General features: G+C 37.6%; 5 protein-coding genes across 5 annotated transcripts in view; 1 reads left to right on the top strand and 4 right to left on the bottom strand.

Annotated features, from left to right (window-relative positions):
* LOC103136210 (signal-induced proliferation-associated 1-like protein 1) overlaps nucleotides 1–5778 on the bottom strand; it is a 50528-nt gene extending 44750 nt beyond the window's left edge. Inside the window, exon 1 of the mRNA XM_016670050.1 lies at nucleotides 5491–5778. The gene's annotated coding sequence lies outside the window, so the exon portion shown is untranslated. The remainder of the gene's footprint in view (nucleotides 1–5490) is intronic.
* A 1540-nt stretch (nucleotides 5779–7318) lies between these two features.
* On the bottom strand, nucleotides 7319–9208 carry gpx2 (glutathione peroxidase 2). Its single transcript, XM_007549350.2, has 2 exons — nucleotides 8251–9208; nucleotides 7319–8050 (listed from the first exon to the last, which is right to left on the bottom strand). Exons 1-2 carry the CDS (start codon nucleotides 8470–8472, stop codon nucleotides 7697–7699), a joined length of 576 nt encoding a protein of 191 aa, XP_007549412.2. The 5' UTR covers nucleotides 8473–9208; the 3' UTR covers nucleotides 7319–7696.
* A 123-nt stretch (nucleotides 9209–9331) lies between these two features.
* LOC103136134 (ras-related protein Rab-15-like) lies at nucleotides 9332–14682 on the bottom strand. The gene is made up of 7 exons (XM_007549244.2): nucleotides 14446–14682; nucleotides 11432–11492; nucleotides 11268–11328; nucleotides 11119–11196; nucleotides 10959–11048; nucleotides 10705–10770; nucleotides 9332–10126 (listed from the first exon to the last, which is right to left on the bottom strand). Exons 1-7 carry the CDS (start codon nucleotides 14567–14569, stop codon nucleotides 9974–9976), a joined length of 633 nt encoding a protein of 210 aa, XP_007549306.1. The 5' UTR covers nucleotides 14570–14682; the 3' UTR covers nucleotides 9332–9973.
* A 979-nt stretch (nucleotides 14683–15661) lies between these two features.
* On the bottom strand, nucleotides 15662–20487 carry LOC103136133 (protein max-like). The gene is made up of 4 exons (XM_007549243.2): nucleotides 20306–20487; nucleotides 17806–17913; nucleotides 16971–17094; nucleotides 15662–16892 (listed from the first exon to the last, which is right to left on the bottom strand). The coding sequence occupies exons 1-4, from the start codon at nucleotides 20339–20341 to the stop codon at nucleotides 16708–16710; spliced, it is 453 nt and encodes a 150-aa protein (XP_007549305.1). The 5' UTR covers nucleotides 20342–20487; the 3' UTR covers nucleotides 15662–16707.
* A 1799-nt stretch (nucleotides 20488–22286) lies between these two features.
* LOC103136132 (sodium/bile acid cotransporter-like) overlaps nucleotides 22287–24916 on the top strand; it is a 7170-nt gene continuing 4540 nt past the window's right edge. The window contains exons 1-2 of the mRNA XM_007549242.2: nucleotides 22287–22363; nucleotides 22456–22614. The gene's annotated coding sequence lies outside the window, so the exon portion shown is untranslated. The remainder of the gene's footprint in view (nucleotides 22364–22455; nucleotides 22615–24916) is intronic.

The following is a 24916-nucleotide window of genomic DNA, read 5'->3' as shown; positions in this document are numbered from 1 at the left end:
CTTGCAAAGTAAGTAACCAATAAACCTTCAGCAGTATTTGCAGTCAAAGTTGTTATGACAAAATACTGACACAAAGTGCGTAAAATGTATATTTATCTTTCTAAAAAGTTCTGAAAGCCTTGCATTATTTTCTTTACATTCACTTCTCTGCATTGTTTTGTTAGTCTATCACATAAAAACTCAGATACAATACATTGAAGTTTGCCATTGTGACATGTGAATAAGTTGAAATAGTGTGAACTATTGTGTGAACCTATTGCAAGGCCCTACACCAACATACATTTCTGCACAGAACGACTAACATAATAAAGCTACATCACTCAGTGAACCTCAAACATATCTTTTCAAACAGTCATTTAATCAACATTTGCTTAAACATAGTCTGACTCTTCCCTCTGAGATTTATTAAGTGCAAAGCAGGAGTTCACAGGCTGCAAATTAATTCCCTCGTTCCAAAGCAAAGGATTGTGGAGCTCTAAAGCAATCTGATGAAGGATTATTCTAGATAAGCACAGGAACGTCAGCCACCCTCTCTTCTGATCAGAACATTCCTAGAACTCTACTTTTAAATATTATAGGAGATAACATATTACTGTGTGTCGATTTGGTCACATTCCAGCTTTAACACACAACACATGATATAAGTCGCTTCTGAGAGTAATGAAACTGTTGTAAACATTAAGAGGAATGAGGAAGAGCTGAACAGACCTGCTTATGTGTTGAGCGAGCTGCTTTTAGATCAGCCAAAACCAAAAATTTCTGCGCTCCTCTTTGCTTCTCAGATTTCTGTCTGCAGGAAAGAGAAGGGAGGTGGGGGCAGCGGCAAAATCTCCCCTCTCTCCGCGTTTTTGTATGTCAGAATTATTTTCCAAAGCTGCCCACACAGGCTCGACATGAGGCGTGGGCTTGCAGCTTTGCCTGATGTTTTGATTCCTTTCAGAGTGGAGTTCTGTAATCCCTTTCCAGAGAAAGTGCACAGGCCAAAAAGGGGAGACAGTGAAGCAACTGGCAGACATGTCGAGACAATGTTGAGCACATCATTATAGTGTGGCGGCGGAGATAGCCTGCAGCAACACATCATCACCATCACAATCCCAGCTTTCAATATGGAACACTTTTTTTGTGCAATGTCTTAAAAAAAAAAAAAAAGAAAACAGTCATTATTATGATTAGTTTCTTGTCTCCGTTTCTGATTCTGTGTTCCACGTTGTACTATTTTCAGCCCCTGTGAGATTTGATGGGAGCGAAGCAGGGGAATTTCTCAGCGTCTGATCTCTGCATTACTGTGGGTTTTGGTCGGGGCTTGGAATCTGGAAGCAGGATGAGGGAAACCAGTTGCACAGAGGTTGTTTTAGTTCAGAAACATGTAAATAACAGGCCAACGAATGAAGACGCAGAAACAAATCATGATGAAAAGCAGCTTTCTATACCTGGCTCCCTGTTGAAACGGCTTCACTCGGCATCTCCTGCAGAGATAATTATATGGTTTGAAATGATGGAGGATTTTGGTGAGGCTGCAATTCCCTAAGCAGTGTGACAGGTGGGGGTGAAGAGTACAGGGGAATTTTCCTTTGTCTGTTTGCATTAACTCCATGGCAGAGGACTAAAAAAAAGAGATTACATCATCACCATTGTAGACCCCGAGCCCTCCGCTTTCCCCCCCCATCAGCAAATGTACAGTGGATCATCTGACCCAGACAAAGACGGAGCTTTACACAACTGTTTAGCGAGCAGGAAATGAGGATTCAGGGTCACACCTCATTATGGTCAACCACGTCGGCCCCCACAGCCACCAGTAAAATGATAGCAAACACCACCCATCACCATTGAGTCATTTGACCTCTGACTACAAGCTGACTAATATACGACACATCACTGGTGGAGTTTATGGAGGTTCCCCCTTTTTTTCTTTTTTAATAAAATCAACGTAGTATTCTGAAAGCTGTTTCTCAAGCTTATGTCAAAATTCAGGAATAAATGACTAATTGTCAACGGCAATATGTCACAATTTTGCAATAGCCAATTGCCAGAATCAAGCTGGACCAAGGTTTTCAAAAGTCTAACAGGATTCTCCTCCTCTGCCTCTTGCTGTGAAGTGAAAGTCAGCTGTGTGAAAGTAGATCAAACTCTTCCTTGCCAGAGAGACATTAAATTTTGCTGGTGGTTAAAATACTGACAGTCATTGTGTGAAACCTAAAAGAGTATCACTGTTTTTAGAATAACACTGGGAAGCTACACTCACTGACCACTTTATTAGTCAGAGCTGCGTAATCGTTTTGTAAGACGAATTGTCAATTCAGTAATGCATCAAGAAATTGTGAAAATGACTTGCTGAAGTTCAGCCCAATAATAATTAATGGTGCATCTCAAATAAAAAATATATATATCATCAAAAAGTTATTTTTATTTTAGTAATTTGATTCAAACGTGAAACTCTTGCGTATATTCAACACAGAGTAAAATATTTCAAGCATTTCGCAATTCTGCTGACTATACCTTACAGTTAAAACTAAGATAGTTTCTCAGAATAGGATTTTTAAAACAGAAATGTTTGGTGTTTGCTATGTTATGACCTACACTTTTATATGGAGGACTACTGACTTGACATTTGTTCAGCAGACAGTAACTGACTCAAGGTAAATCATAAAAAGGGGATTGCTAAGAAAGTTGCGTGGAAGGAAGAAGAGAGCAAATAAATTCTTCAACTATATCATTGTGAGTAAGAGTGTGAAATCTATATTTTATTATTTCCAATTTTTTTCAACCCTCTTTCTAAAATAATTAACTTTGAATTATATCCAACTTTAGGATTCACTTTAACAGCAGTAGCAATATTCATAGTCATTATGAATGCCAAAAAGTAATTAGATAATGCTATAATTTGTGCTTAAAATTGATGCAGTGGTATTTATACTAAGGCCATTCCTACAAACATCCCGAGGTCCGTTTTCATCCTTGTTCAGTGTCTGATTCTTCACAACCAGGTGAAGGAGGGTGTAAATGTAACAGCAACCAGTTAGACTCGGCTGCACTTTTCCAGGATGCAACATCAAAAACTCTGAATCTGTGCAAGACGTAACAAAAAGGATCCCTGGGTAGGTTATGAAATGTAAACAGTTAATTTAAACAGATGCAACCCAAGCATTTTAAGTGGCAAATTATAAAGCAGCACAAAGCTCCAATGGATGTTTCCTTTTATCTTTGCTCAAGCTATTCCCTTCGAGCCTATACACAGGAGACAATGAAAACATAAGCCCAACTTGGCAACAGGAAACATACTTCTGTGAATATGTGTTGCACAGACTCAAGAGGGAATAGCATTTGCAATGTGAAAAACAAGAAGCAAACAGTGAAGCAAAAAAGTAGAAATGCAACATTTAAATTAATCAGACAGTGGAATCAGACAATTTTACCAAGAACTGGTTCTGTTCAACCTTCAGCAGGTCAAAAACTGACAAAACATATTTGAGATTCTATTCAATAAAATCGACAAAACTAGAGTTTTAAATAAACCACACATTTCAGTAAACCCATTTTTCAACAACTTTTACTTTGATGCAAATTTTGAGATTAATTAAGATGGGATAAAGACAAGGGACATAATGCTTTGATGAACAAACGGAGATGATGTAATTCCTTACTTTTTTGATGGAATAAAAATTACATCCTCCATCAAAGGATCCAAAGATAATGTTTTATCTTATCTATATAATCCAAAATCACAATAATCAGAAATGAAAAGCAGAAATTGCAAACAGAAAAAAAAGGCTTTAAAATAGAAAAAAAAAAAGACATTATTCTTAGTAATAAATAAGAACAAGGAGTATTTATGCAGGCGGAAAACATGAAAGCGGGTATTTTTAGCCTCCACAAGGAGCAAAATCTGCTCGAAAATTTCTTTGGACTGATGTGTGTTTTTTTTAACCTGCTGTTACTGAAATTAGACTCAGAACCTCAAATGAGCCATTTCAGGCCCACGTAGCAACACAGAGGGAGCATTCTTTCCTCCCCTCACACAATAAATCCGCTGCATTTGCCTTAGATTTGTCCTCTGCAGGAAGGAATAACATCAAAAGTAAAAGGAAGCAGTCTAGTGTGAGATTAGACTCAGCAGTAAAGATGGCAGAGGAGCTCTGTGATCAGTCATGCCCACCACTGCAGGTCAGCTAAGCCTATGGGGAATGCTAAAAGTCCTTGATCCCAGCCCAGAGCTAAAGTCCAAGGCTTCCCTATTTTTCAACCTGACTAAAGCCAAGTTAAACACAAATTGTTCTGGTATTTAAGTAAAAAAAAAAAGTTATTATAAATAAAGCTCTTGGTGTTTATTCATTTTTTGTTTTACTTAAATACAGGGGAAAAATAACAATGTTTAATAACGTATCTTAAGGGAAGCATTAAAAATAAAAAAATATATAAATATATATTAAATATATATTAAATGTATATTAATGTCTTCTAGTCTTCCATCCACTCATTGTTTATACCAACTCATCCATGCAGGGTAAAAGGGGATATGGTGCCCATTTCCAGCAGTCACTGGATGAGAGACTGTGTACACCGGACAGGTCACCAGGGCATCACATGTCTTCTGGTCTTGTGTTTTCCAAAAATAATTCTATAAACCACTCAGCTATGCCTTTAAGTATTTCTGATTTTAAAGTACAAATGATCAAATGAAACCCAGAGCCTTAAAAAGAACATGTAAAACAAGAAGCTTAATAGCATTTTGGTTTATTATCTACCTGGAAGTTGGGAATCATCAGACAAAAAGTGTTATTACCCAGTCATAAAGCAGACATGTGCAAAACAGTAGGCCACCACAGTTAAGCAAAAATAACTTTTTACAGCCTTGATAACTTTTTGTTTTACAAATGGCACCCACCCAGACCATGCCGCTCTGAGTAGAGAATCACCTGCCCCATTTTCAAAACCACCACTTTGCACTCAAATTTAAAAAGCTTTATCAAAACCAATTTAAAACCCAGAGTTTGCCTCGCCTCATGTTGTCTACCGTTTCACTCTACCTGAACTGCATTCATCTAGGCTGGCTTTGTTAAATCTGTTATTAAACAGATCATTTGGTGACTTCCAGTCACCCTGGTGTTCAGGCAGATGGACATGTCGGGGCACAGTTCAGGGTTAAACAGATGTGGAAAGGATAGGAAATCACCTAGTGCCTCTGGGGTAAGTCACTAGAAAATAACTCGGGTGGTGACACATTAATTTGTTTATGTTACATGCTGTGTTTAATGGGATAGCATGCAAAATACCACCTGTGTGTGACTAACAGCGTCCTTGACATTCGCAAGGGATTCGACAATTTTGACAACAGCAGTGACATAGTCGAGTCTCACCACCATTAGTTAAAAAAGACACCACTGGCACTGATTGCGCACTGAAAAAATAAAGATATGTGCTTTCTATATAAACACATACAGCCGACAGATGTTAGTGCGCTCGCACATGACCAGCACCACGTTCCCGACTCACCTTTTCTCCTTTTTGGATGTCACACAACGCGGTTTTCCTCCTTTTGTCTGAACTCGTAAGGTGCTGCTGTTTTAGTCCCTCACAAAAACTACGCGGTGGCTCCCTCCTCACCTCTACAAGAAACGTGTTCGCTTCGGGCTCAGTCCAAAAAAAATGTCCCTCCGTGTTCTTCCGAAAGGCAACTTGGAAGTTTGATAGAAAGTTACGGCTTTGCCTCGTTGCGCTATGCAGCTGCTGAAGGGATGAGATCATTCAGGCTCTGCCTCCCCTCACCTCCCTCTCTACCCCGGGAGTCTCGCGAGAAGGCAAGGTGGGGGAGAACAATGCAAAGAGTTGCCGTGGCAACAGAGCTCACCTGTAGAGAGTAGACAAACAAAACAAAAACAAACAAAAAAGAAAGAAAGAAACGTGAAAGTAAGAAGAGAGAGTTCTCACTCTGTCTTGAAAAATACAGTGATTGGAAAACACACGACACCCCACTGGAATATATTCAGTCCTTAATTAAGAAATTTCGTTATGTTTATATTTTTAGAAGATTTAATTAATTGCAGGGAAACAACAAAAATAAGTTTGTTTTAACCATTAAACAAAAGATAAATACAAAAATGCACCAAGAGGTTCGTGACATGTGATTAGCATGATTTTTTTAGCAAGGTTTTTGCTTTTTTTTTTTCCTTCAGGTTGTCCAATATTTTCCTCAACCAGCCTCTAACACAGTTGTTGGTGGATTGTGTGATGGTCCAGTCCTGCTGAGGAATTGTTTTCCCTAACCATTACACATGTTTGTTTGTTTGTTTGTTTGTTTGTTTGTTTGTTTGTTAAGGCCAGACATGCCTTCTGCTCTGGTGTCTAAATAATTAAATTTTTGGTTCATCTGTCCAAAGGACAATATATCAGAAGTCCCAGTATTATTGCAGGTGCAAATTTGACAGGCAGGCCCTTATTTTGTCAATATCTTAAGGAGAATGGCAAACTGTTTTAAAATAGACTTTATATGGGAGATAACAATCTGAATCCCCTAGAGCAACTAGGTTTATTGAAGAATCTTCTCTTTAGCCTCGTGAAGTCTGAATGCCCTGCTGATTATCTAATCTTGCATTTTTGAGACCAAAAATAACGACTTTTGTCTTCTCTGCCTCGCATGGAGGAAATTCTAACTGCTCTGTCCATTGAAATTACTAAAACAATGAATTGGTGTCTGAAAGTGACTGTTGTCAAGTGGTCACACAGAAATGTAAAGTTGGAGCCAAGACAAGCAGGAATAAAAGCTGTGAAGCCTTACGAGCTTCAGTGTTTGACACCAGTGCATTCAATGCAAAACCCATCAGGATGTTGCTTGGCCTGTGCTGAGGGTAGCTCTGACATCATGAACTGATGTGAATGTGAGCGGATGTCCAGAAAATCCGACGTTAATCTGCGGACCCTCCAAACAAAGCCCTCCGTATGTGGAAAACCAAAGCTGGATGAGAGCTTATCACACCAGAGCAATGCCGATGCTTAAATGACTGATTCAGGGCTCTTCTTTAGGAAGCAATGTGGCAGTAATGCATTCCTGCAGCTGCGTGGTTTACTTGTATCAGCAAATTTTACTTGGAAATGTAGCTTAAGTAATTGGCTGCCCACAGGCCTCCGCGTAATGCTGATGCATATCCTGTTGGTTATTTTAAAAGGTGCTGAAGACAATTGCAGATTCCTTCTGCCACATTTCAAGATTCATTATTGTTGGGATTTTCAACCACTTTGAGGTTGAAAATCTCAAAGTGGTTGAGGAGCAGATGCTATTTGGAATTTGTATTAAACATGAATGAAATAATAAAACACACAAATGTGACTTTCAAGATTTTATTTCTGTGCATCCTTGATTGTGCTTGGAATGCCAATTCATAAAAGCATGACTGGAGTTTCTATTTGCATGATTAGTTGGGTAGCACCATCTGCTGGTAGCACTTATGTAAGACAAGAAACAAAACTTACAGAATAAGTTTTCATATTCTATAAAACACTGTTATTTGAAAATAAATAAATAAATAAATCACTGAAAAATGAAAATAACATCCACTAATTTTAAGCACTTATTTGACTTCAGGTGATATTCTGCCAACGTTTTAGAATATCGCCCTCATTTATTAAGGCTTAAAAGTGTGAAGGTCATCTTGTCAGCTTTGACAGTAATGAATGAAATGCCATTAGGAAGTAGATGCTATTCTTAGGTCTTTGTTAATCTTAGCAGCCTTTGGATGTCAGGCTCTACGTCAATAGTTGGAAAATTCCTGCTGTATCTCTTAAAGGGCTCTCCCTCCGGCCCGATGAGGAATTTCTCAAAGTTCCAGGAGACATCCGCCCTGCTGACTGGACTCCAAACAAGAAATCTGGGATCCTGCATGAGGGAACTTGGGTCGTCTTCGGGATAAGGGAGCTTGCATTTGAGATAGGCAAAGACAGGATGTGTGTTTGCTCCGTTGACATCGCACTTCTTGAACAAGGTGAAGTTGGGCTTGAAGCCACCGCCTGGTCGCACGTACTGCAGTGAATGCAGAATCTCACCATTGGTACAGTTTTCCTGCACAGAACAGGCAATATCGATATTTAGAAATTTCATAAATTAAAAGGAAATAAAAAAGGTACAAAATAAAAAAATAAAAAAAACATCACATGTAATATCAATGATATGCTGGGCATTTTTTTTCTACTAGCTGTAGGAAGATGTCTAAATTCTCCTTCCAGGAAATGAGTAAAAAGATTCACCTCCGAATTACTTACCTGGTATCCAAACTGGTTACAAGGGAAGCCCAGGACCACCAGCCGATGGGGGTACTTGCTCTGCAGCTGATTCAGCTCGCTGAAGTCCCGGGTGGTGGTGCCTCAGAGGGAGGCCACATTCTCTATCAGGACCACTCGTCCCCTGAAGACATTGAAGTCCACTGAGTCCCCTTCTAGCGAGGTGGCCCTCAGGTCATAGAAGGTCTTAGCAATGAAGGTCATCTTGGCTTCTTTGATGTATCACTGGAGGGAGACTGGGTCTCGGCATCCGACTGTATCCAAACCCCTGACCACATGACTCACTCAGAGAAGCAAGTTGCCTTTCACAGGTCTCAGGTAGCCCTGCAGGAAGCTGATCTCCTGGTGACATACACTGCATACATGTTTTAGATAGAGGAAAGGAACTGACTGTAAAAGCTAAAAACGAGTACATCACATAAAATGCCTTTAAAACTACAAGTTCAATGTATTCTATTGAGATTGAATCCAGTTGATGAAAGACAAGTAGTGCATATTTGAGAAGTGGAAATAAAAGAACACATTGTATTCAAATAATTGTACGATTAAAAATACCTGAAAAGGTTGATGTGCATTTGGATTCAGCCAGTGTGAATCAACACTATGCAGAACCGATTTACTTGCAGCGAAGGCTGAAGTCATTTGGGTTATCTCTCCATCAGCTTTGTATATTTACCAACTTTTATTCTTGTAGTTCATAATTTATCCCTATTTTCTAAAATCCTATTAGAATACACAGAGGTTTCACGTTATACAACACAGCAGCAGTAGGTACTGATCTTAATTAGGATGAATTTCGGGAGGCCAGTATTAACCAGTGTTGTTTGGCTTTCAGGCATGTCTTTGTGCATGTATCAGCTTTCTTAGTCATCAAAACTTAAACATTCGCCTGTGTCTGTCGGCATCTAATGAAATATACATGAAGCTACTGCCTGAACTCCGTGCAGGGAAAAAAAAATTCAGCAAAGTTCAGACTGCACTTTATTTTATTTAAACATGAACATTATCATGGATATTTATTTTAACTTAACATATATTATTTAAAGTTTTGCCACAAACAACATTTTTTTTCTTAAAATCACACACCTTTGTCTCCTTTAGAGACATTAAACACCTTGTGTTTAGCAGCACCTTATTATAGTTTCGCTCTTCTAAAAGTATTCAGAATAAGTACTTATAGTAACATTTTTTTTTTTATAAATATCTGTCTGCATGGCACAGTAGTGGTTCCTTTAAGAAGAAAGCCCATAGAGTAAATGAAACAGCTCCACTTGGTTTTAGTTTCCAGATCTTAATAATTCATATCTCTGACCTCTTTGTTTCTGTGTCTGTCACAACGGTGCAAAAATATGGATGTAAACTTTGCTCTGAGTTGTCCTCAACTAATAAAAAAAAAAAGGACAAATAAGCCCAAAAGCCACTCAATTCAGTAAACTAATGATGCAGAGATCAGCATTTGAAGAGAGAAAAGATAATGAGCGGGTCAATTTAAACTGGCAGGAAGATTCCCTGATCATTCTGCCAAACTAGCCCTCTGTTGGCAGCTGCTGTTTACTGCACCTGTGGACATTTAATTTGAAAAAGTGAAAGTAATCCAACACTTTCCTGTGTAACAAGTCTACGTGTTTTTAAAGAGTCAGGAAACGGTTAAATAAAATCTAATATGCTAGAGCTGCAAGCTGAGGTTTAGTGACAGGCTTCATTTTTAACAGGCACAAGTCCTCTGAGTATCATTATCCTGGCTGCCCTTCTCTTCCTGCAGAGCGGCCCGATCCAAATAGTTGTCCAGAGACCCCAACAGGTCATCCACGTCCCTCATTTGAGCTTGAAGCACCAGTTCTGTCACACGGATGAATGACTGCAAGAAGAAAAGGTGAAAAAGTCTAAAAATTCATTGCAAAAGTATTCTTCCATATTGAACTTTTTTCCACATTTTGTCACATTAAAACTAAAGAACTTTAATGTGTTGAGTGGGAGCTTAGGGTGTAGACGAGCACAGAGTATTGCATAAATGTAGAGGAGGATTTAAAGCAGCTGTTGTTTGATTCACACTTTATGAACAAAAATCTGAAAAAAAGAAAGAAATTTGTGTTGAATTTGCTTTATACTCCTTTACTCTAGTACCCCTAAATAAAGTTCAGTGGAACACACTGCCTTTAAAAGTCAGGGAATTTTGTCTTAATGGATGAGGGCAAGAAGAAAGCCAATGTTAAAAAAAAAAAAAAAAAAAAAAACAATGTAAGCTCTAATTGCAACAAAAGGCGGTTCTTGTGCAGCAGTTTAATGACAAATAAAAATTAACGATTTCAGATCTTTCTTGGGAAGATCTTTGAAATAATATTTTCCTTGAAAATCACATTTATCCACTACTTTGTATTGATCTGTCAGGTAAATGCATTGATATTTCAGATTGTGATAGGACAAAACGTGTAGTACCTCACTGATGTTGCTGCTGGTGGAAGCACTGGTCTCAAAGAACTCCATCCCGTAGGTTTCTGCTAGCTGTGGATGGAAATACGCAAGAATAGAAATTGATTGTAATTTATTTATATTTTTTATTTATATTTAACATGTTTTTCGATCAAAAACATGTTAAACACTAACAAAAACACTATTGACAAATATACTTTCACCTCTACATATTCAAATCAACCCTTTTAAAAGTAGAAAAACAGATAGTAAAATTCAACCTTTTTTCCTTGGTCCTTTGTTACTTGTCTGCCAAACTCCTCATCAGCTTTGTTTCCCACCAAGATGGTTTGGACATCATCTGGGGCGAACTATACGAAATACAAAAATATGATGCAGAACAGAGCAGCGAGGGTGACAGAGTTAAGCCAGAGCACTTACTTCATCTACATCACTGGCCCACTTAGCTATGTGCTGAAAAGACGGCAGGTTTGTGATGTCATACACAAATATGATACCCTGTAAAATGACAGAAGAGAACGAATGGAGGAATGTTTGATAAATGTGAGACATGTTCTGCTTCGTTGTACCTGGGCACGCCTGTAGTACTGCTTGGTGATAGTCTGATAGCGTTCCTGTCCTGCTGTGTCCCTGCATAAAACAAAACACACGAAAGCGACAGGCTATTCCACAGTACACAGCTATCAGCGTCTGTATGTTCAGATACATTATGCACTAAAAATCCACAACGTACCAGATCTGTATTCGGACCTTGAGTCCACCAATCTTGATTGTTTTCATTTTAAAATCAACTCCTAAAAATGAAAACAGGAAGAACGCATTTTGTCACTGATAATGGAAAAACAAATGCAAAAAAAAAAACACACAAAAAAAAACTGATACATGCTCCTTGTGAGATATTGCTGCAAAGTTAATGATTTGATGTAGTCAGCCTATAATCTGATGTTGCCATATGCTCATTCAGGGATTGCTGCAGTCAGCGGATCAATGTAATCAGCTGGACTACCTTAAATATTTTTACCAATTGACATTATGAGCAGAATTTTACTGTTTTACAACTAGGATTGAAATAGAATGCATTTTAAAATTTGAATTGATATGAATTTTTTATTTTCTATCTTTCGGGACAAAAGTGTTTTAATTACATTCAAGTACAAATTTTAACCTTGTTTTATGAAACAAATATAACACAAACAAAACTATGTTTTCTTGAAAAAATTAAGACATCCTTTCTACTACTACCTACTCTCACCCTTTCAACTGAAATAATTTTAGTGTTCAGTATTTCTGTACATAAAGTGGGATTTATGTGACTTAAAAAGTACCTTGGGATGGTTATTGTTGTGAACTGCCACAATATAAAGTCAACTGACATGCACTTCTATAAAACCTTTTTTTTAAAAGGTTTTGTTGGCTCTAGTGACCTTTATCTGAAAGTAGTTTGACAGGAAAGAGGGGGAGACATGCGGCAAATGTCACCAGGCCGGGAATCAAGCCTGTGACCACCGACACAGGGACCAGGGACTCTATACGTGGGTCGTGCTTTGCCCCTGCGCCACCACAGCACCCCTTCTATAAAACCTTTTAAACTTTGTTGGCAGCTTGAAAATTCAGTTTAAAAGTGTTTTGGTTAGTCTAGTATGCAGGCTACTATCCTGAGAAGTTTTGACTGCTCTGAACCTGGAGACTTTTTGAATGTGTAACAAATAAACCTTTTTTAGAAATATGTGCAACAAACAGAGTTTGAATGAAGAGATCAGGAGTTTTTTTTTTTTTTTTTTTTTTTTTTAGAGAATAGCTCTTTTGCTAAGCCTTTGGGGTTTCTAACCTTTTAAAGTTTATGCACAAGAGAGTTAGAAAAGATCATGTAAAGACTCACCTCTGACAATCAAGAGAACAAAAAGGCCTTTGTGAGACTTTACATAAGCTAATTTGTAAAGTCACAAAAGACTGTTGCTCCAAGACACGCATGTGCTAACAAAGAAGATAAATTGACTTAAAAGGTGATACCGTCTCTGCTAGGTGACAATATGAAGAGAAGAGCTGAGAAATCCACAGCCTGCAGTGTAACTGGTTTGTATTAAAACAAAGGCAGTACCCAGTCCTCCATTAACTTTGTTCTTACACCACGGCCACAGCTGAAAGTTTGGTCCAAAAGAGATAATCACTTTTTTGTCAACCTGAATGTCCACATCAGATACGCTGTAATACAGACTGCTACAGGATATCCTTCTGCCCACAGTTATCAGCATCTGCAACACTTTGCTGAACTTTACATAATATGAATTACAACAGCATTTCATTTAGCTTTTATGATTAAGTGGGGGTTTTTTTAAGTTTGAATTATGCCACTCTTCATTTTTACAGTTTTCTGTAGGCAGGGTAGAGTTTTTTATAATCTTCTTAAGTGGTTTCAAAATAAATATTCTGGCTTTCTGAAAGTTCAGCTGCTGGTTTCTCTGCAGTACATCTGGAACATTAAATAAATATTAAAGTGGAACACGATATCCTTCCAGTTGCAACCATAACAAACACCTTTTATCTGTTTTTCAGGGAAAAGGATGGATCCTTTCATAGTTACTTGTGACACATGATATTTCATTTTACTACCTGCTAGTTTTTGATAATTGGCATGTGGAGGGAGTCCACTGTCCAATCTGTATTTCTCACACTAGCTGATGCAAAAATGCCACTCTCATTCACCCACCCCAGTGGGTGAATGTTACAAATGGTCACCAGGAGCTACAGTGCCTTGCAAAAGTATTCACAATACTTAAAGATTTTCCCATTTTGTCAGATTACTACTACACAATTGTAATTTAATATTTCATATATGTGAAGATCTGTGGTGAAGAGCCTTGTCTTAAAGGTCTCGACTGTTTGTTCACTAATGTTCTTTAATTAACAAACATCTGAGGCTTACACAGAACAGCTGCTTTTACACCGAGATAAAACTGGAAGTGGACTCTTGATAATGACGTTACTTTGCACTCAATTTATGTTGGGGAATTTTCAGATTTCTATTGGGGGGGAAATGAACCATTTCCTTAATGAACTACTTTGTGTTGGGTTGTCACATAAAACCCCCAAAACAGATTAAAGTTAATGAAACTACAATTACAAATCCTAAAAAGTTAAAGGGGTATGGAAACTTTTGCAATGTATTGTAGAGATGTAAAACCCAGACTTTATGTGAAATGTTCAAATGTCTTGAGTTTAATCCAGTGTGAAGTTCAGCCCACCATCTTAGTCTCATGACATGTATAACTCAGCCAACACTACAAACCGCGGATCCTTCATTTCTAGTCGCATCACATGAAAGCCTATCCAGCCAGCCACATGTTTAATGCAAGTGAGTAATGAATGAAAAAGAGACAAATAAAAGCACAGTAGAGACATGAAGTCCCAATGGCATTATCCACTCTATTCTGAGAAACCATCAACTGAAAAATGAGAACATTTCTGTTAGACTTTACTTCTCTAAAAGTGTTTTATTATTATCACAGTTTAAGTGTTAGAGCGGTTTTAGAAAATTTCATTATTCCCAGCAGAACCTTAAGCAGTCTGTAATCTTACGTCAACAAAGAAACTCAACATAGACGTGGAAAAGATGGGGGTAAATAATTACAATAACTCAAAATTTGTCGTCTACCGAGTATGCAGTGGTGTTTATCCGGTTAATCTTGTGACTGAAAAATCGTTAAGTTTGTCAATGAGAACTTTTTCTGATGGCTTTGCTCTACTTACCGATGGTGGAAATATGCGAAGAATCAAATTCACCTTCCGTGAACCTGCGCAGCATGCATGTCTTCCCAACACCGGAGTCTCCGAGAAGGAGCAATCTGAACAAAACGTCGTATTGTTTCGCCATGACTTAAAACTAGAGCATGACCCAGCTGGACTTATTTCATCTACAAACTTCAGGATCTGGTGCTGCCTTCAGTGCGCGTCGGACACGTCGCTTCCAATGAACAACAGTCATTAGGTCAGCAAAGAGGCGATCTCGTTTTCTCACTTTTGCTTTAAGTTATCTTAAAATTATGATTAAAAATATTTGAAGATATTTATAATATTTTAAATTTTGAACTCACTTGTATTAAACAAATATTGATTGATTTTTATTTGAATTATAAGCACTTTGTATTGCCTTGTTGCTGAAAATGTGCTATATAAATAAAATGACCTTTATTTACCTTTATTCATACGTAAACCTTTTGTTACCTCTGCAAGATAACAAATCGGAAGTTAGTGTATTATTATCCACAGTGATAGTGGAGATTAGTACATCATAAAACCATGAAATTATTTACTACAGTTTAAAAATGGATCAGTGCATTGATTTATGAATAAGACAAGTATAAAGCTACAAGGCATATTTCCTGTAAAATGAATCAAACTTGCTTTACCTACAGTTAGTCACCAATACCACTAGTTTCTGGTCAGTTTTTTTTTTTTTTTTTTGCAATTCTACATTTCATCAAGTTTTTTATGCATATTCCTCTCCCATCAGGTTAGAGTTCTTTCTTTGTGTGTTCTTGTCTTAATTTCTCCTTAGACAGATTTCATAATAGACTTTCTACAATCACTTCAAGCCAAGTTGCATAAAAACTGCATGGTCTGGTCAGCACATTCCAAGATTCAGCCATATTTCCTGCAGAAATGCTTCATTAACATCCACTTCTGCTGAAAAAAATAAAGGAGGTAGACTTATGGTGAGCCTAATCATACAAAACCTGCATACATTAATTGAGCACAAGAAAGGATGGAAAAATAATCTATTTGCTAAGCAGTCAGAAATAAAGATATTTTTCATGTAAATCCTGCAGACTATTATCTTCACTTTTTATTTTTTTTCAGCATCCACACCTCACCACTGGAGAACATATTTAAGATTTACCCCATATATTTCATTTAATACATTCAACTGGTGAAAGAAGTTAATAAGCACACTCTGAGTCACAAGTACATCCAAAAAGGATAAAATAGTTTTATTTATAGTCTCATAATAAAGGTATGCCTTAACTTGCAAGACAACCATTGGCAGTATGTACAACATACCTGTAATTTCCATGGAATGGAACAAATATTGATTACATACACACATTATTTTCTGATTTTTAAAGATCAACATTCCCAGCACAGGCAAATATGTCAAGGGAAGGCTTTTCTGTGCAGAACTGACACCATTAAGGAATATAGTGTTACAAACAACACACTGAAATGGACTTCCATTAACAAAAATAAAGGTTACTGCCCTTCAACTGTGTTGTGTAACATTCACTATTAATTGAGGGATATTTTTTTTAAAACCACATATATATATCTATATATTTACTGAGATAAAAAAAATGAGGAAAATAAATACTCAAATGCTCTAAAACTGGAAGTTGGTCTACTCTGAAGCCAATCATTACAGAGACCAGGCATATTAATGTACAATATAAGGGTATGAAATACATTTTAGTGCATTAAAAGAGGGATTCACTAAAACAACATTTTCAAAGACATTATTTCAGCCACCTAACCTGAATAAAGAGGGTTGCTTCTTAAAAGATGGACACCTTTTCTGACGACAAATTCACATTCTTTCCTGGAAAAATACGAATATTAAAAACTATCTCTGATCATAATTTCAACAAAGCTGGTATAGTTGTACAGCTTCAGTGGATTACAAAGTTTGTCCCAAACAACCAAAAGAAAAGCTTGTTTTTGCAGCTTTACTAAAGCTTCATGCTGTGCCATTTCTACGTGTGATCATGAGGTCTTACAAACCATATGTCCTTCAAAACTGCTGAGCTGCCACACTTTGGGTGTATTAAAAGTCATTTCGGGGACACAAAAACAGAGAGGGGAAGCTTGCCGGAAGGACACAGCAAGGTAGAAGCGTTTTGGACACACAGTAACAGCACCTCTAAGACAGTTTCCACCTCATCTTCTTGACTGGTGTACGAAGGCAGGCAGGTAAGAAGAGCTGGTGGATACAAAAAGTCCGTCTAGACCGTCAGGAGTCTAATTTGTCTCCACACGCAGCTTCTTCCTGTTGGGCGGCTCGTCCGGCTCCGATTCGGAGGTGGAGTCGGACCCGCCGTCGAAGGCCGACACCGCGCTGCCTTTGCGGTTTGTGTACAAGCTGCTGTCAGAGGAGTAGTTGGTTTGGAGCTGAGAGTTCCCTTTGGCTTTCTCCAGGGCACGGACTAAACCGAGTGACACAAGATGGTAAATGTAAAGAAGTGAGCAAAAGCAATCATCAGCTCTAAGATTCCTCTACATACCCTGTTGCTCCAGCAGTGCGTTCTGCTTCTTTAAATCATCAATGTCCTGCTGGTGGGAGTGATTTTTCCTCCTCATCAACTGGATGTATTCGGTAGCTTTGTCCAAAATCTGGGCCCTAGAAGCCTGTCAAAGCAAAAATAGTTTTAATGTCTTAATTGGGATGGGATGGAAAAAAAAAAGTTTTTAAAAATGTTTTTCACATAAAACTCCTAAAAGTGTGGCATGCATCAATTAATTCTTTTTAGAAATATGCTCTGTTGCAATTACAGTTGCAAAAGAGCTGAGTATGCCACACCTTTCAGATATTCAATACTAAAAATGTAAAAAAAACAAAAAAAAAAAAACATGTATCAGTATACTACATCATAGCCATGCAGTACTTCAAGTTGTTTTATCAAATAAAATCTCAATAAAATTCATCAAGGTTTGGCTTGCATAATGGCAAAATGTGAAAAAGTTCAACAGGTGTATGCACTTTGGCAAGAAACAGAGCAGGTTTTACTGTTTTTAATCGACACAAATCTAATCTGCTGCACATAAAGTGACAGCTCAGCAAACACTGCATAGACTGTTCATTCATAGGAATCATGTTACCAATCAAACATATGGCAGCAGCCTCTAAACTTCTGCTTCTCCATGGCATTACCACAGAGGATCAGTTGAGCGACTAAATGCCACTGATTAAACAGATAAGAGCATTAATGTTCCACATCTCATGACTCAAAATCAGTGCAAGACATAAAAGTGGAGCAAACCGAACAATAGAGGTCATGGGACACTATATCAGATTCTAATTTGTCTGAAACGTGACCGGTAATATTTAGTCCATCTCACCTTCTCTCCTTGTAATGAAGGCACAGAGTCTCTTAAGCTGTGGAAGCTGTCTTTGATGTGGTCCCTCCGTTTGCGCTCGAGCGCGTTGTGATGGGCTCGCTTGTCTGCCTGCAGAGACACACACACACACACACACACATACTTTACACAGGCATTTCTTCAAAACAACATGGCGTATATTAAAAAAAAATAATTTAAACACTTCATAAAACGAATTAAAGGGCTTGCTAACTAGTTTGCACATGGTTTCCGGTATGGCCTGTTTTCAACTTTAAAGGCTCACTGTGTGTACAAATTCCTGTGCAAGAGGAAGCAGCAGAGACGTTTTTAGGAATGCGATCTTTGTTTGCTCTTTGCTGTTTTAAAGGCTGGGCCGCTTCAAGATAAACAGGTCCCTACCCAGCAAACTACATATTTGCTATGAATCACAAGAAGTGAAGAGACCATCGAGCATCTTAACCGTAATTGTTCCGCAGTGGCTAGAGCCAAAACTCAGAACAAACTTCCTGTTTTTTTATGACGTGACAGAGAGATCCATTTCTCTTTGTCACGCTTCAAAAACGGAAAGACAAGAAACCATGCCATGTAGTTAAGGTAGATCTTCATAAATCAAGGTGAACGATAGAATGAATTGTAGTCATCAATATATATATTTTTTTGCAATAATGTTATTGTACTGGACTCCATTGATTCAATATTCTGTTGAATATCACATTTTAAGCGCCATGCACTCACATTCTACATATCTGCACTTGGATGGTTTCTAACCATTGTTGATGCAAAGGAAATGTGTATTTTTTAGTGGCTGAGATGGTAAAGCTCCCAGAAAATTGTGGTGAAAATGAAAAGAAACCATAAAGACAGAAAATGTGGGTTTAATAAATGACATAATCACTGCAATTTTCAGCATTAATAACCCAACTTCACATTTCCCTGATATGCAGATGCAAGTCAGGACATGTCCATAAAACCTCTACTCATTTAATCTTGCCCATATCTACAAGCAATTAGCAGCAGTTATTAAAAGTTAAAGCAACTGAAACTGTGACAACAAATGCAGGATCAGGTCTTAAGTCTATTTGTCAGCACTGAATTAACTTTTTGGCAACATACACTGCTGGTGGATCTGAAAGGTTACACAGGAAGAATGTGTGTATGCCGCCCCACGGCAACTCCGCCGGTGATGAACAAATGTTTCTACGGTACCGCTATGATTGTAGCAGTTACATTAATAATGTCTCATTGTGTGCTCATTTTCATGTAGATTGGCATGTCGTAAGGAGTTAAGCATAGTTTCATGCATCTGGATTTATTTGTGAGTACAGTTTTCTGGATTTCAATTCACTAAATGTTTAAAAAAGAAATCTGTGAAAGCGCTTGTACAAACTTCTAAATGAAATGCAAGCACCCAGTGGCTGCAAGATGATCTGAAGCTGGACATCCCAGTTTAATGAAACCGTTGGGGGGGGGAATAATCCACAGTAAAATTAATAAATCATAACACAGAAGATGTGTCACACAGTGACTCCATCAAAGCTCCACTGTCAGCCAATGTCACACCCAACCAAATCAGTTGATATCATATGTATTTTGTTTTTCTAACGAAAAATAAACAATGCAGAGGGATTATACTTAGAAATAAAACAACTACTTTAAAAGGGCCAAGTCGTTAGGGAGCTCATGGGATATGTGCGACAGCAGTGACACCAGCAGAACACAAAAGTACTTCATGTCTATTCAGTGCTGATTTGCAATATTTACCATGCGGGGTAAAGGACGAAACACGCCCTTTTTAATCAGATCCAAGATTAGTAGATAAAACACAGCAGTATAATTTGACCATCTCAGTGCTATCGATGTAGCTACAATAGTAACACGGTGGGCCCAACCTGCAATGCACAGATTGCAGCAAACAAGACCTGTTGTTTGTTTTTTTTAGTATTTTTCTGACATATACACCGGAAAACATCATTAAAAGGAAAGTGTATACATTTCATTTAAATAAAGTACAACATGTTCAGAGAATTTCCCCTCCCATGAGTTGACCTTCTTGCAGCAACAGCTTAACTGTTGTTCGTGACTGTCGTATCACGTTTTTAATGTGGAACATTGTAGTTATACAAGGAGTTTATTATACATCTGACTACATTTGATTGATGTACGGACGTAGAGAAACTGTGAAGATACTTCTGTACGCAAGCTAATGATCAAGTACCTCACAGGAACATTATATAAATAACAATATAATGCGTTAATGTAATAAAATGTACAGTTCCCTCAGTCCAGTTTGTGTGTTTTGCTTTTATTTACAAGAAAATACTTCAACATGTTAGACAAACAGGAATTTTGTCGACTTGTTTCAAAAATATATATTCAGTGTTAGCTTAAAAATATTGAGCTAGCTCACATAGCTTCGGTGTTCAGCAGCTTATATTTACGCTGCAGTCCGTTTAAACAAGGCTGGCTAGCTAATACTGCTGGAAGAAACCGAATCACGTACATCGCTGTCGACTTCGATGTCATCGTTTTCGCTCATTCTTCAGTAAAAAAAAATGTTCTAGAAAAGAAAGCAGGCAGCTGTCAAAACAAAGTGCAGCGACAACTGGAGGCGAACACACAAAACGGTACGCGGAGCTGCTGCTGCTACGGCAGGCGCATGACGAGAGACACATGGACGGGAAAAACAAGCACGGCGCAGGCGCAGGTTGAGCAATGGCCCTATGGGAAATGGTGTTCAGGATTGAGATCAATTTACGTTAGGTGTGGGTACCACTTTTACATTAAGACTACAATTCCCTAAAAGCTAAGGGCTAGAACGTACCCCCCCCCCCCACACACACACACAAAAAAATCTACTTTACAAGTTAGATATCCAGTTATCTCAGGACTCTGTATGCTTAGTGTAATTGCTGTAATATAGTGTTATATATTGCGAGATAGAAAATAAAAGAGCAGTAAGTAGATTTAGATGTTTGTCAAACATTCAATCCTATTCCTACATTAAAACCCACTATTGCATCCCAGGGATAATCAATATGACTATTTTGTGATGTTTGAGTAGCCATTTTTTTATTGTTTGCGTCAACAACAGGCCCCCCTGCGCTTCATCAAACATACGATTATAAAACCAGATGGCAGCCTTGCTCACTTCAGCCGCCCTCCCCCACCTGTCATCCCTGGTTCTCCATTTGCATTCATAAGACCATTGAATAATATGTTGAGCAAACCATCACTTAAACCTTCTACAGCCCCTTAAGATAAATGTTTTAATTAAAAGAAATGTTTGGATACAGGTAAAAAAACAACAAAAACAACAACAACAAAAAAAAACAAACAACCAAAAACAAAAAACAGAATCTAGTGTTTTTTTTTTAAAGTTTGTTGTGTTATAATCAAATATTACCTTTTTATCTCAGTGAAACTGTCATTCATACTTGTGAAGGGTAGTAAAAAAATTATACATGGCTATAAAATCTATTTCTAAATAAAAATGCAACCCCTTGCAAGTCTTTCCAGGTACATTTCTTCCAGATATGCAGGTATAGGAATGTACATTTTTTGCTCATTCTTCTCATTCTTCTGCTTGCGCTTCTTTACAAAATAGTATGAGTTTGGTGAGATTGGAATCAGCGCATTACTGGAGTTTTACTGGATCATTGTAACACATGGGCTTTGACTTTAACCATAGCATTGCAGCTCTGAGTGTATATTTAATTTCATTGCCCTTCAGGAGGACAAACCTTTTTTCCAGTCACAAGTTTTTGTGACCTGTAACAGGTTTACCATACCTTCTATTAAAGGAAGCCATTTGTGTTAAAAGAAGTAAACCTGATCTTCATAGCACGAGAAATCTTCCCTTCAACTCTGATCAGTTTCCCAATTCTTTCGAAATAAGAATATCATCACCACAAGATACTGCCATAATCTTGTTTCACAGTGGGGATGATGCATTCAGGGTTATGTGTAGTTAATTTTAACTTAAACACATGCAATACTGCCTGTTGTCCAAGCAACAGATTATTTTACTTGAGTTGTGGATCTCACTTGGATGGATGAAAAGATTGTTGAAATTATGGATCTTTTTATTTCTGCTTCATAATTATGCTGAAACTGTTGGTCAATCACAGAAAAATATAATATGTATATCATATATAGTATATATATTTTTTTAATAAGTTTTTTCATAGTTTAAAGCTAGATGTAGCAGTTTCACTCTGAGTGTAAAAATGTCTATTTCTAGCCAAATGTCTAACAAATCTGACTGTAATCTATATTTTTATTTTATTTCTTTCATGGATTTTCATGAATGTTTGAAGATGTATTTTGGGAACACCAACAAGCCTTGCAGGCAACCAAACCACTGTCTCTGAATATAAAAACATGTATATGTTTCTTCTGCAAAATTAAGTCCAGTGCAATTTAAGATGAACAGAAACTTTTACATTCTATCCTCATATTTCAAGATTACTAAGCTCTAATTTTTCTGTAGTGACCCAAAAAGACAGAAAAGAGAAGAGGGGGCTTCTGGTGAGTTGGCACAATTGGCAGAATACTTTTAGTAACTAGCAATTAAAAAGGGGGGGAAATGGATTCATATGAGCATGTAATTTTGAGAGCATCTGAAAATCCCTTTGTTAGTCTCTTGTTTAGCTGCCTGCAGCATCTCCAGCAACCATTTTGTTAGAAGAACATGTGACAAAGGGGCTCAAACACAAAGTCGAGGGGTCTGGCACAAGAATGTGAGCCAGTATGAAGACAACGGTGCCTGTTTCTGCAGCTTAACACTCCAGCCAGCTGCCTGAAATTGAGGTAAGTGATATTTTTCCACTCATAACACCATTAGTTTTAACATTACTTATTTAGTTAAACTCTCTCTTTTGAGTGTTTATGTTCCCAGAGAAATCTGGTTGCGAAGGCATTTCCTTCAGCCAACTAACTATGTTTTTAGAGTTGCTATTGTAATAAGGTGTTTTTTGTTAATTTGACTCTGAATGTCTGAAGCTTTCATGAAAGCCATGGGTGACCCCAGGCAGTAATTAAAACGCTGTGATAAAAGATGCAGCTATTGTCCAGCAAAAAGGGAGATTAAACTGTATTACAACCCCATTCTTAATATGAATGTACAGCTTGTTACAACGGTTCCAATGGGCCAAATCAAATGTCATCAAAAAGTAATTTTCAGTAATTCAATAAATTAAGCTTTATGTGGATTTGTTGCACAAATATTTATTTACATCAATCTCAACATTCTTTTAATTGTTGACCAGCTTTGCTCCACTTGTGTTTTGACAGTTCGTGTTTAGTGAGGAAATCCAAGTCTGTTAGCTCCTCCCCATGGTTTCTTCTTTAGATTCAATTTTGACTGAGCCACTCTAGTAAGACTAAAAGATTAGCTATCAAATTAAAAGAGTTTTCAATGTAGAATTTACTTGTTAACACTTCTGGGTGTTCTAAATGCAGATAAGGTGGCTTTTGTTTCTTTTGTTTCCAGTCAAAGTTTCTTCGATTTTGGTCGACTAAAAGCTGGTCTTATGTTTAAAAACATGTCACAAAAAGGGGCCTATTTAATATTCTGTCAGTTATTTCAACCAGTATGTTTTCAAATATTGCCCAAAGTTAAGACAGACATTAATGAAATATACTAGAAATGGCCAACTTAAGTAAATTACGGTAATGAAAGAATAGATCAAAAATATTTGCGCAGGTTGAAAATGCAATGCTGAAAAGAAGAAACACATATTACATATGTAAAATTATACATAAATTATAAACAGTAAAATCAGAAAAATTAAGCCATACATAGCTAACACAAAATAAAGTACAAAATTAAATTGTTTATGACAACATGATTCTATATATAATATATTGAAACAGATCATGTACATTTCTCTAAGTTTTAAACAAGTAAATTAACAATAAATTGAAAAATATTAATAGATACAATAATAGCTTGACTACATAGACACAGTGTTAGCTGGCTCAAGGAGCTTTAACCTTACAACCTTACCATTGATCTTCAATGCATTACTTTTTAATGGAGGGCATTAAACTCTGACTCAGTGGAATTCAGAAAACTTGCTTTGCAGAGAAAACCCTTTTAGTGCCTCCAATCCATTCATGGAGCTAAAGACGAAGTTAAACAATAAAACCACTAAGAACAGAAGTTGGTGTGAATAATAACAATAACAGAACAAAATCTTACATACAACTGTTTTAGAACTAGTCCAAAACCAGACATTGAGCTCACAAGTATGCAGTTTTACCACACTGACCCAAAACTAGTTAAATAAGATAAATAGATTTTTCTAAATGATATAAATCTTGTTTATAAGGCTTCTGGGCTGAGAGCTATTGCTTGTTTTGCTCCAGTGGAAAATGTGATTTGAATAGTAAGTGACCTAAGCCAATGTTTGCCTATGTCTTTGTCCAATGGGGGGTATGACTTTCCATTATACAGGTCCTTCTAAAAAATTAGCATATTGTGATAAAGTTCATTATTTTCCATAATGTAATGATAAAAATTAAACTATCATATATTTTAGATTCATTGCACACCAACTGAAATATTTCAGGTCTGATGATTTTGGCATACAGCTCATGAAACCCCAAAATCCCTGTCTCAAAAAATTAGCATAACTCTAAACACTTACAAAAGATTCCTGAGGCTTTTAAAAACTCCCAGCCTGGTTCATTACTCAAAACTGCAATCATGGGTAAGACTGCTGACCTGACTGCTGTCCAGAAGGCCATCATTGACACCCTCAAGCAAGAGGGTAAGACACAGAAAGACATTTCTGAACGAATAGGCTGTTCCCAGAGTGCTGTATCAAGGCACCTCAGTGGGAAGTCTGTGGGAAGGAAAAAGTGTGGCAGAAAACGCTGCACAACGAGAAGAGGTGACCGGACCCTGAGGAAGATTGTGAATAGCTGATTCCAGACCTTGGGGGACCTGCAGAGGCAGTGGACTGAGTCTGGAGTAGAAACATCCATAGCCACTGTGCACAGGCGTGTGTAGGAAAGGTGCTACAGGGCCTTCATTCCCCAGGTCAAGCCACTTTTGAACCAGAAACAGCGGCAGAAGTGCCTGACCTGGGCCACAGAGAAGCAGCAC

The sequence above is a fragment of the Poecilia formosa genome, unplaced genomic scaffold (assembly GCF_000485575.1).
Source record: "Poecilia formosa unplaced genomic scaffold, Poecilia_formosa-5.1.2 Scaffold30, whole genome shotgun sequence".
In the NCBI taxonomy this organism is placed as follows: Eukaryota; Metazoa; Chordata; class Actinopteri; order Cyprinodontiformes; family Poeciliidae; genus Poecilia; species Poecilia formosa.
The sequence above is the reverse complement of the archived record's forward strand: the minus strand, read 5'-3'. Positions and strand labels throughout refer to the sequence as shown.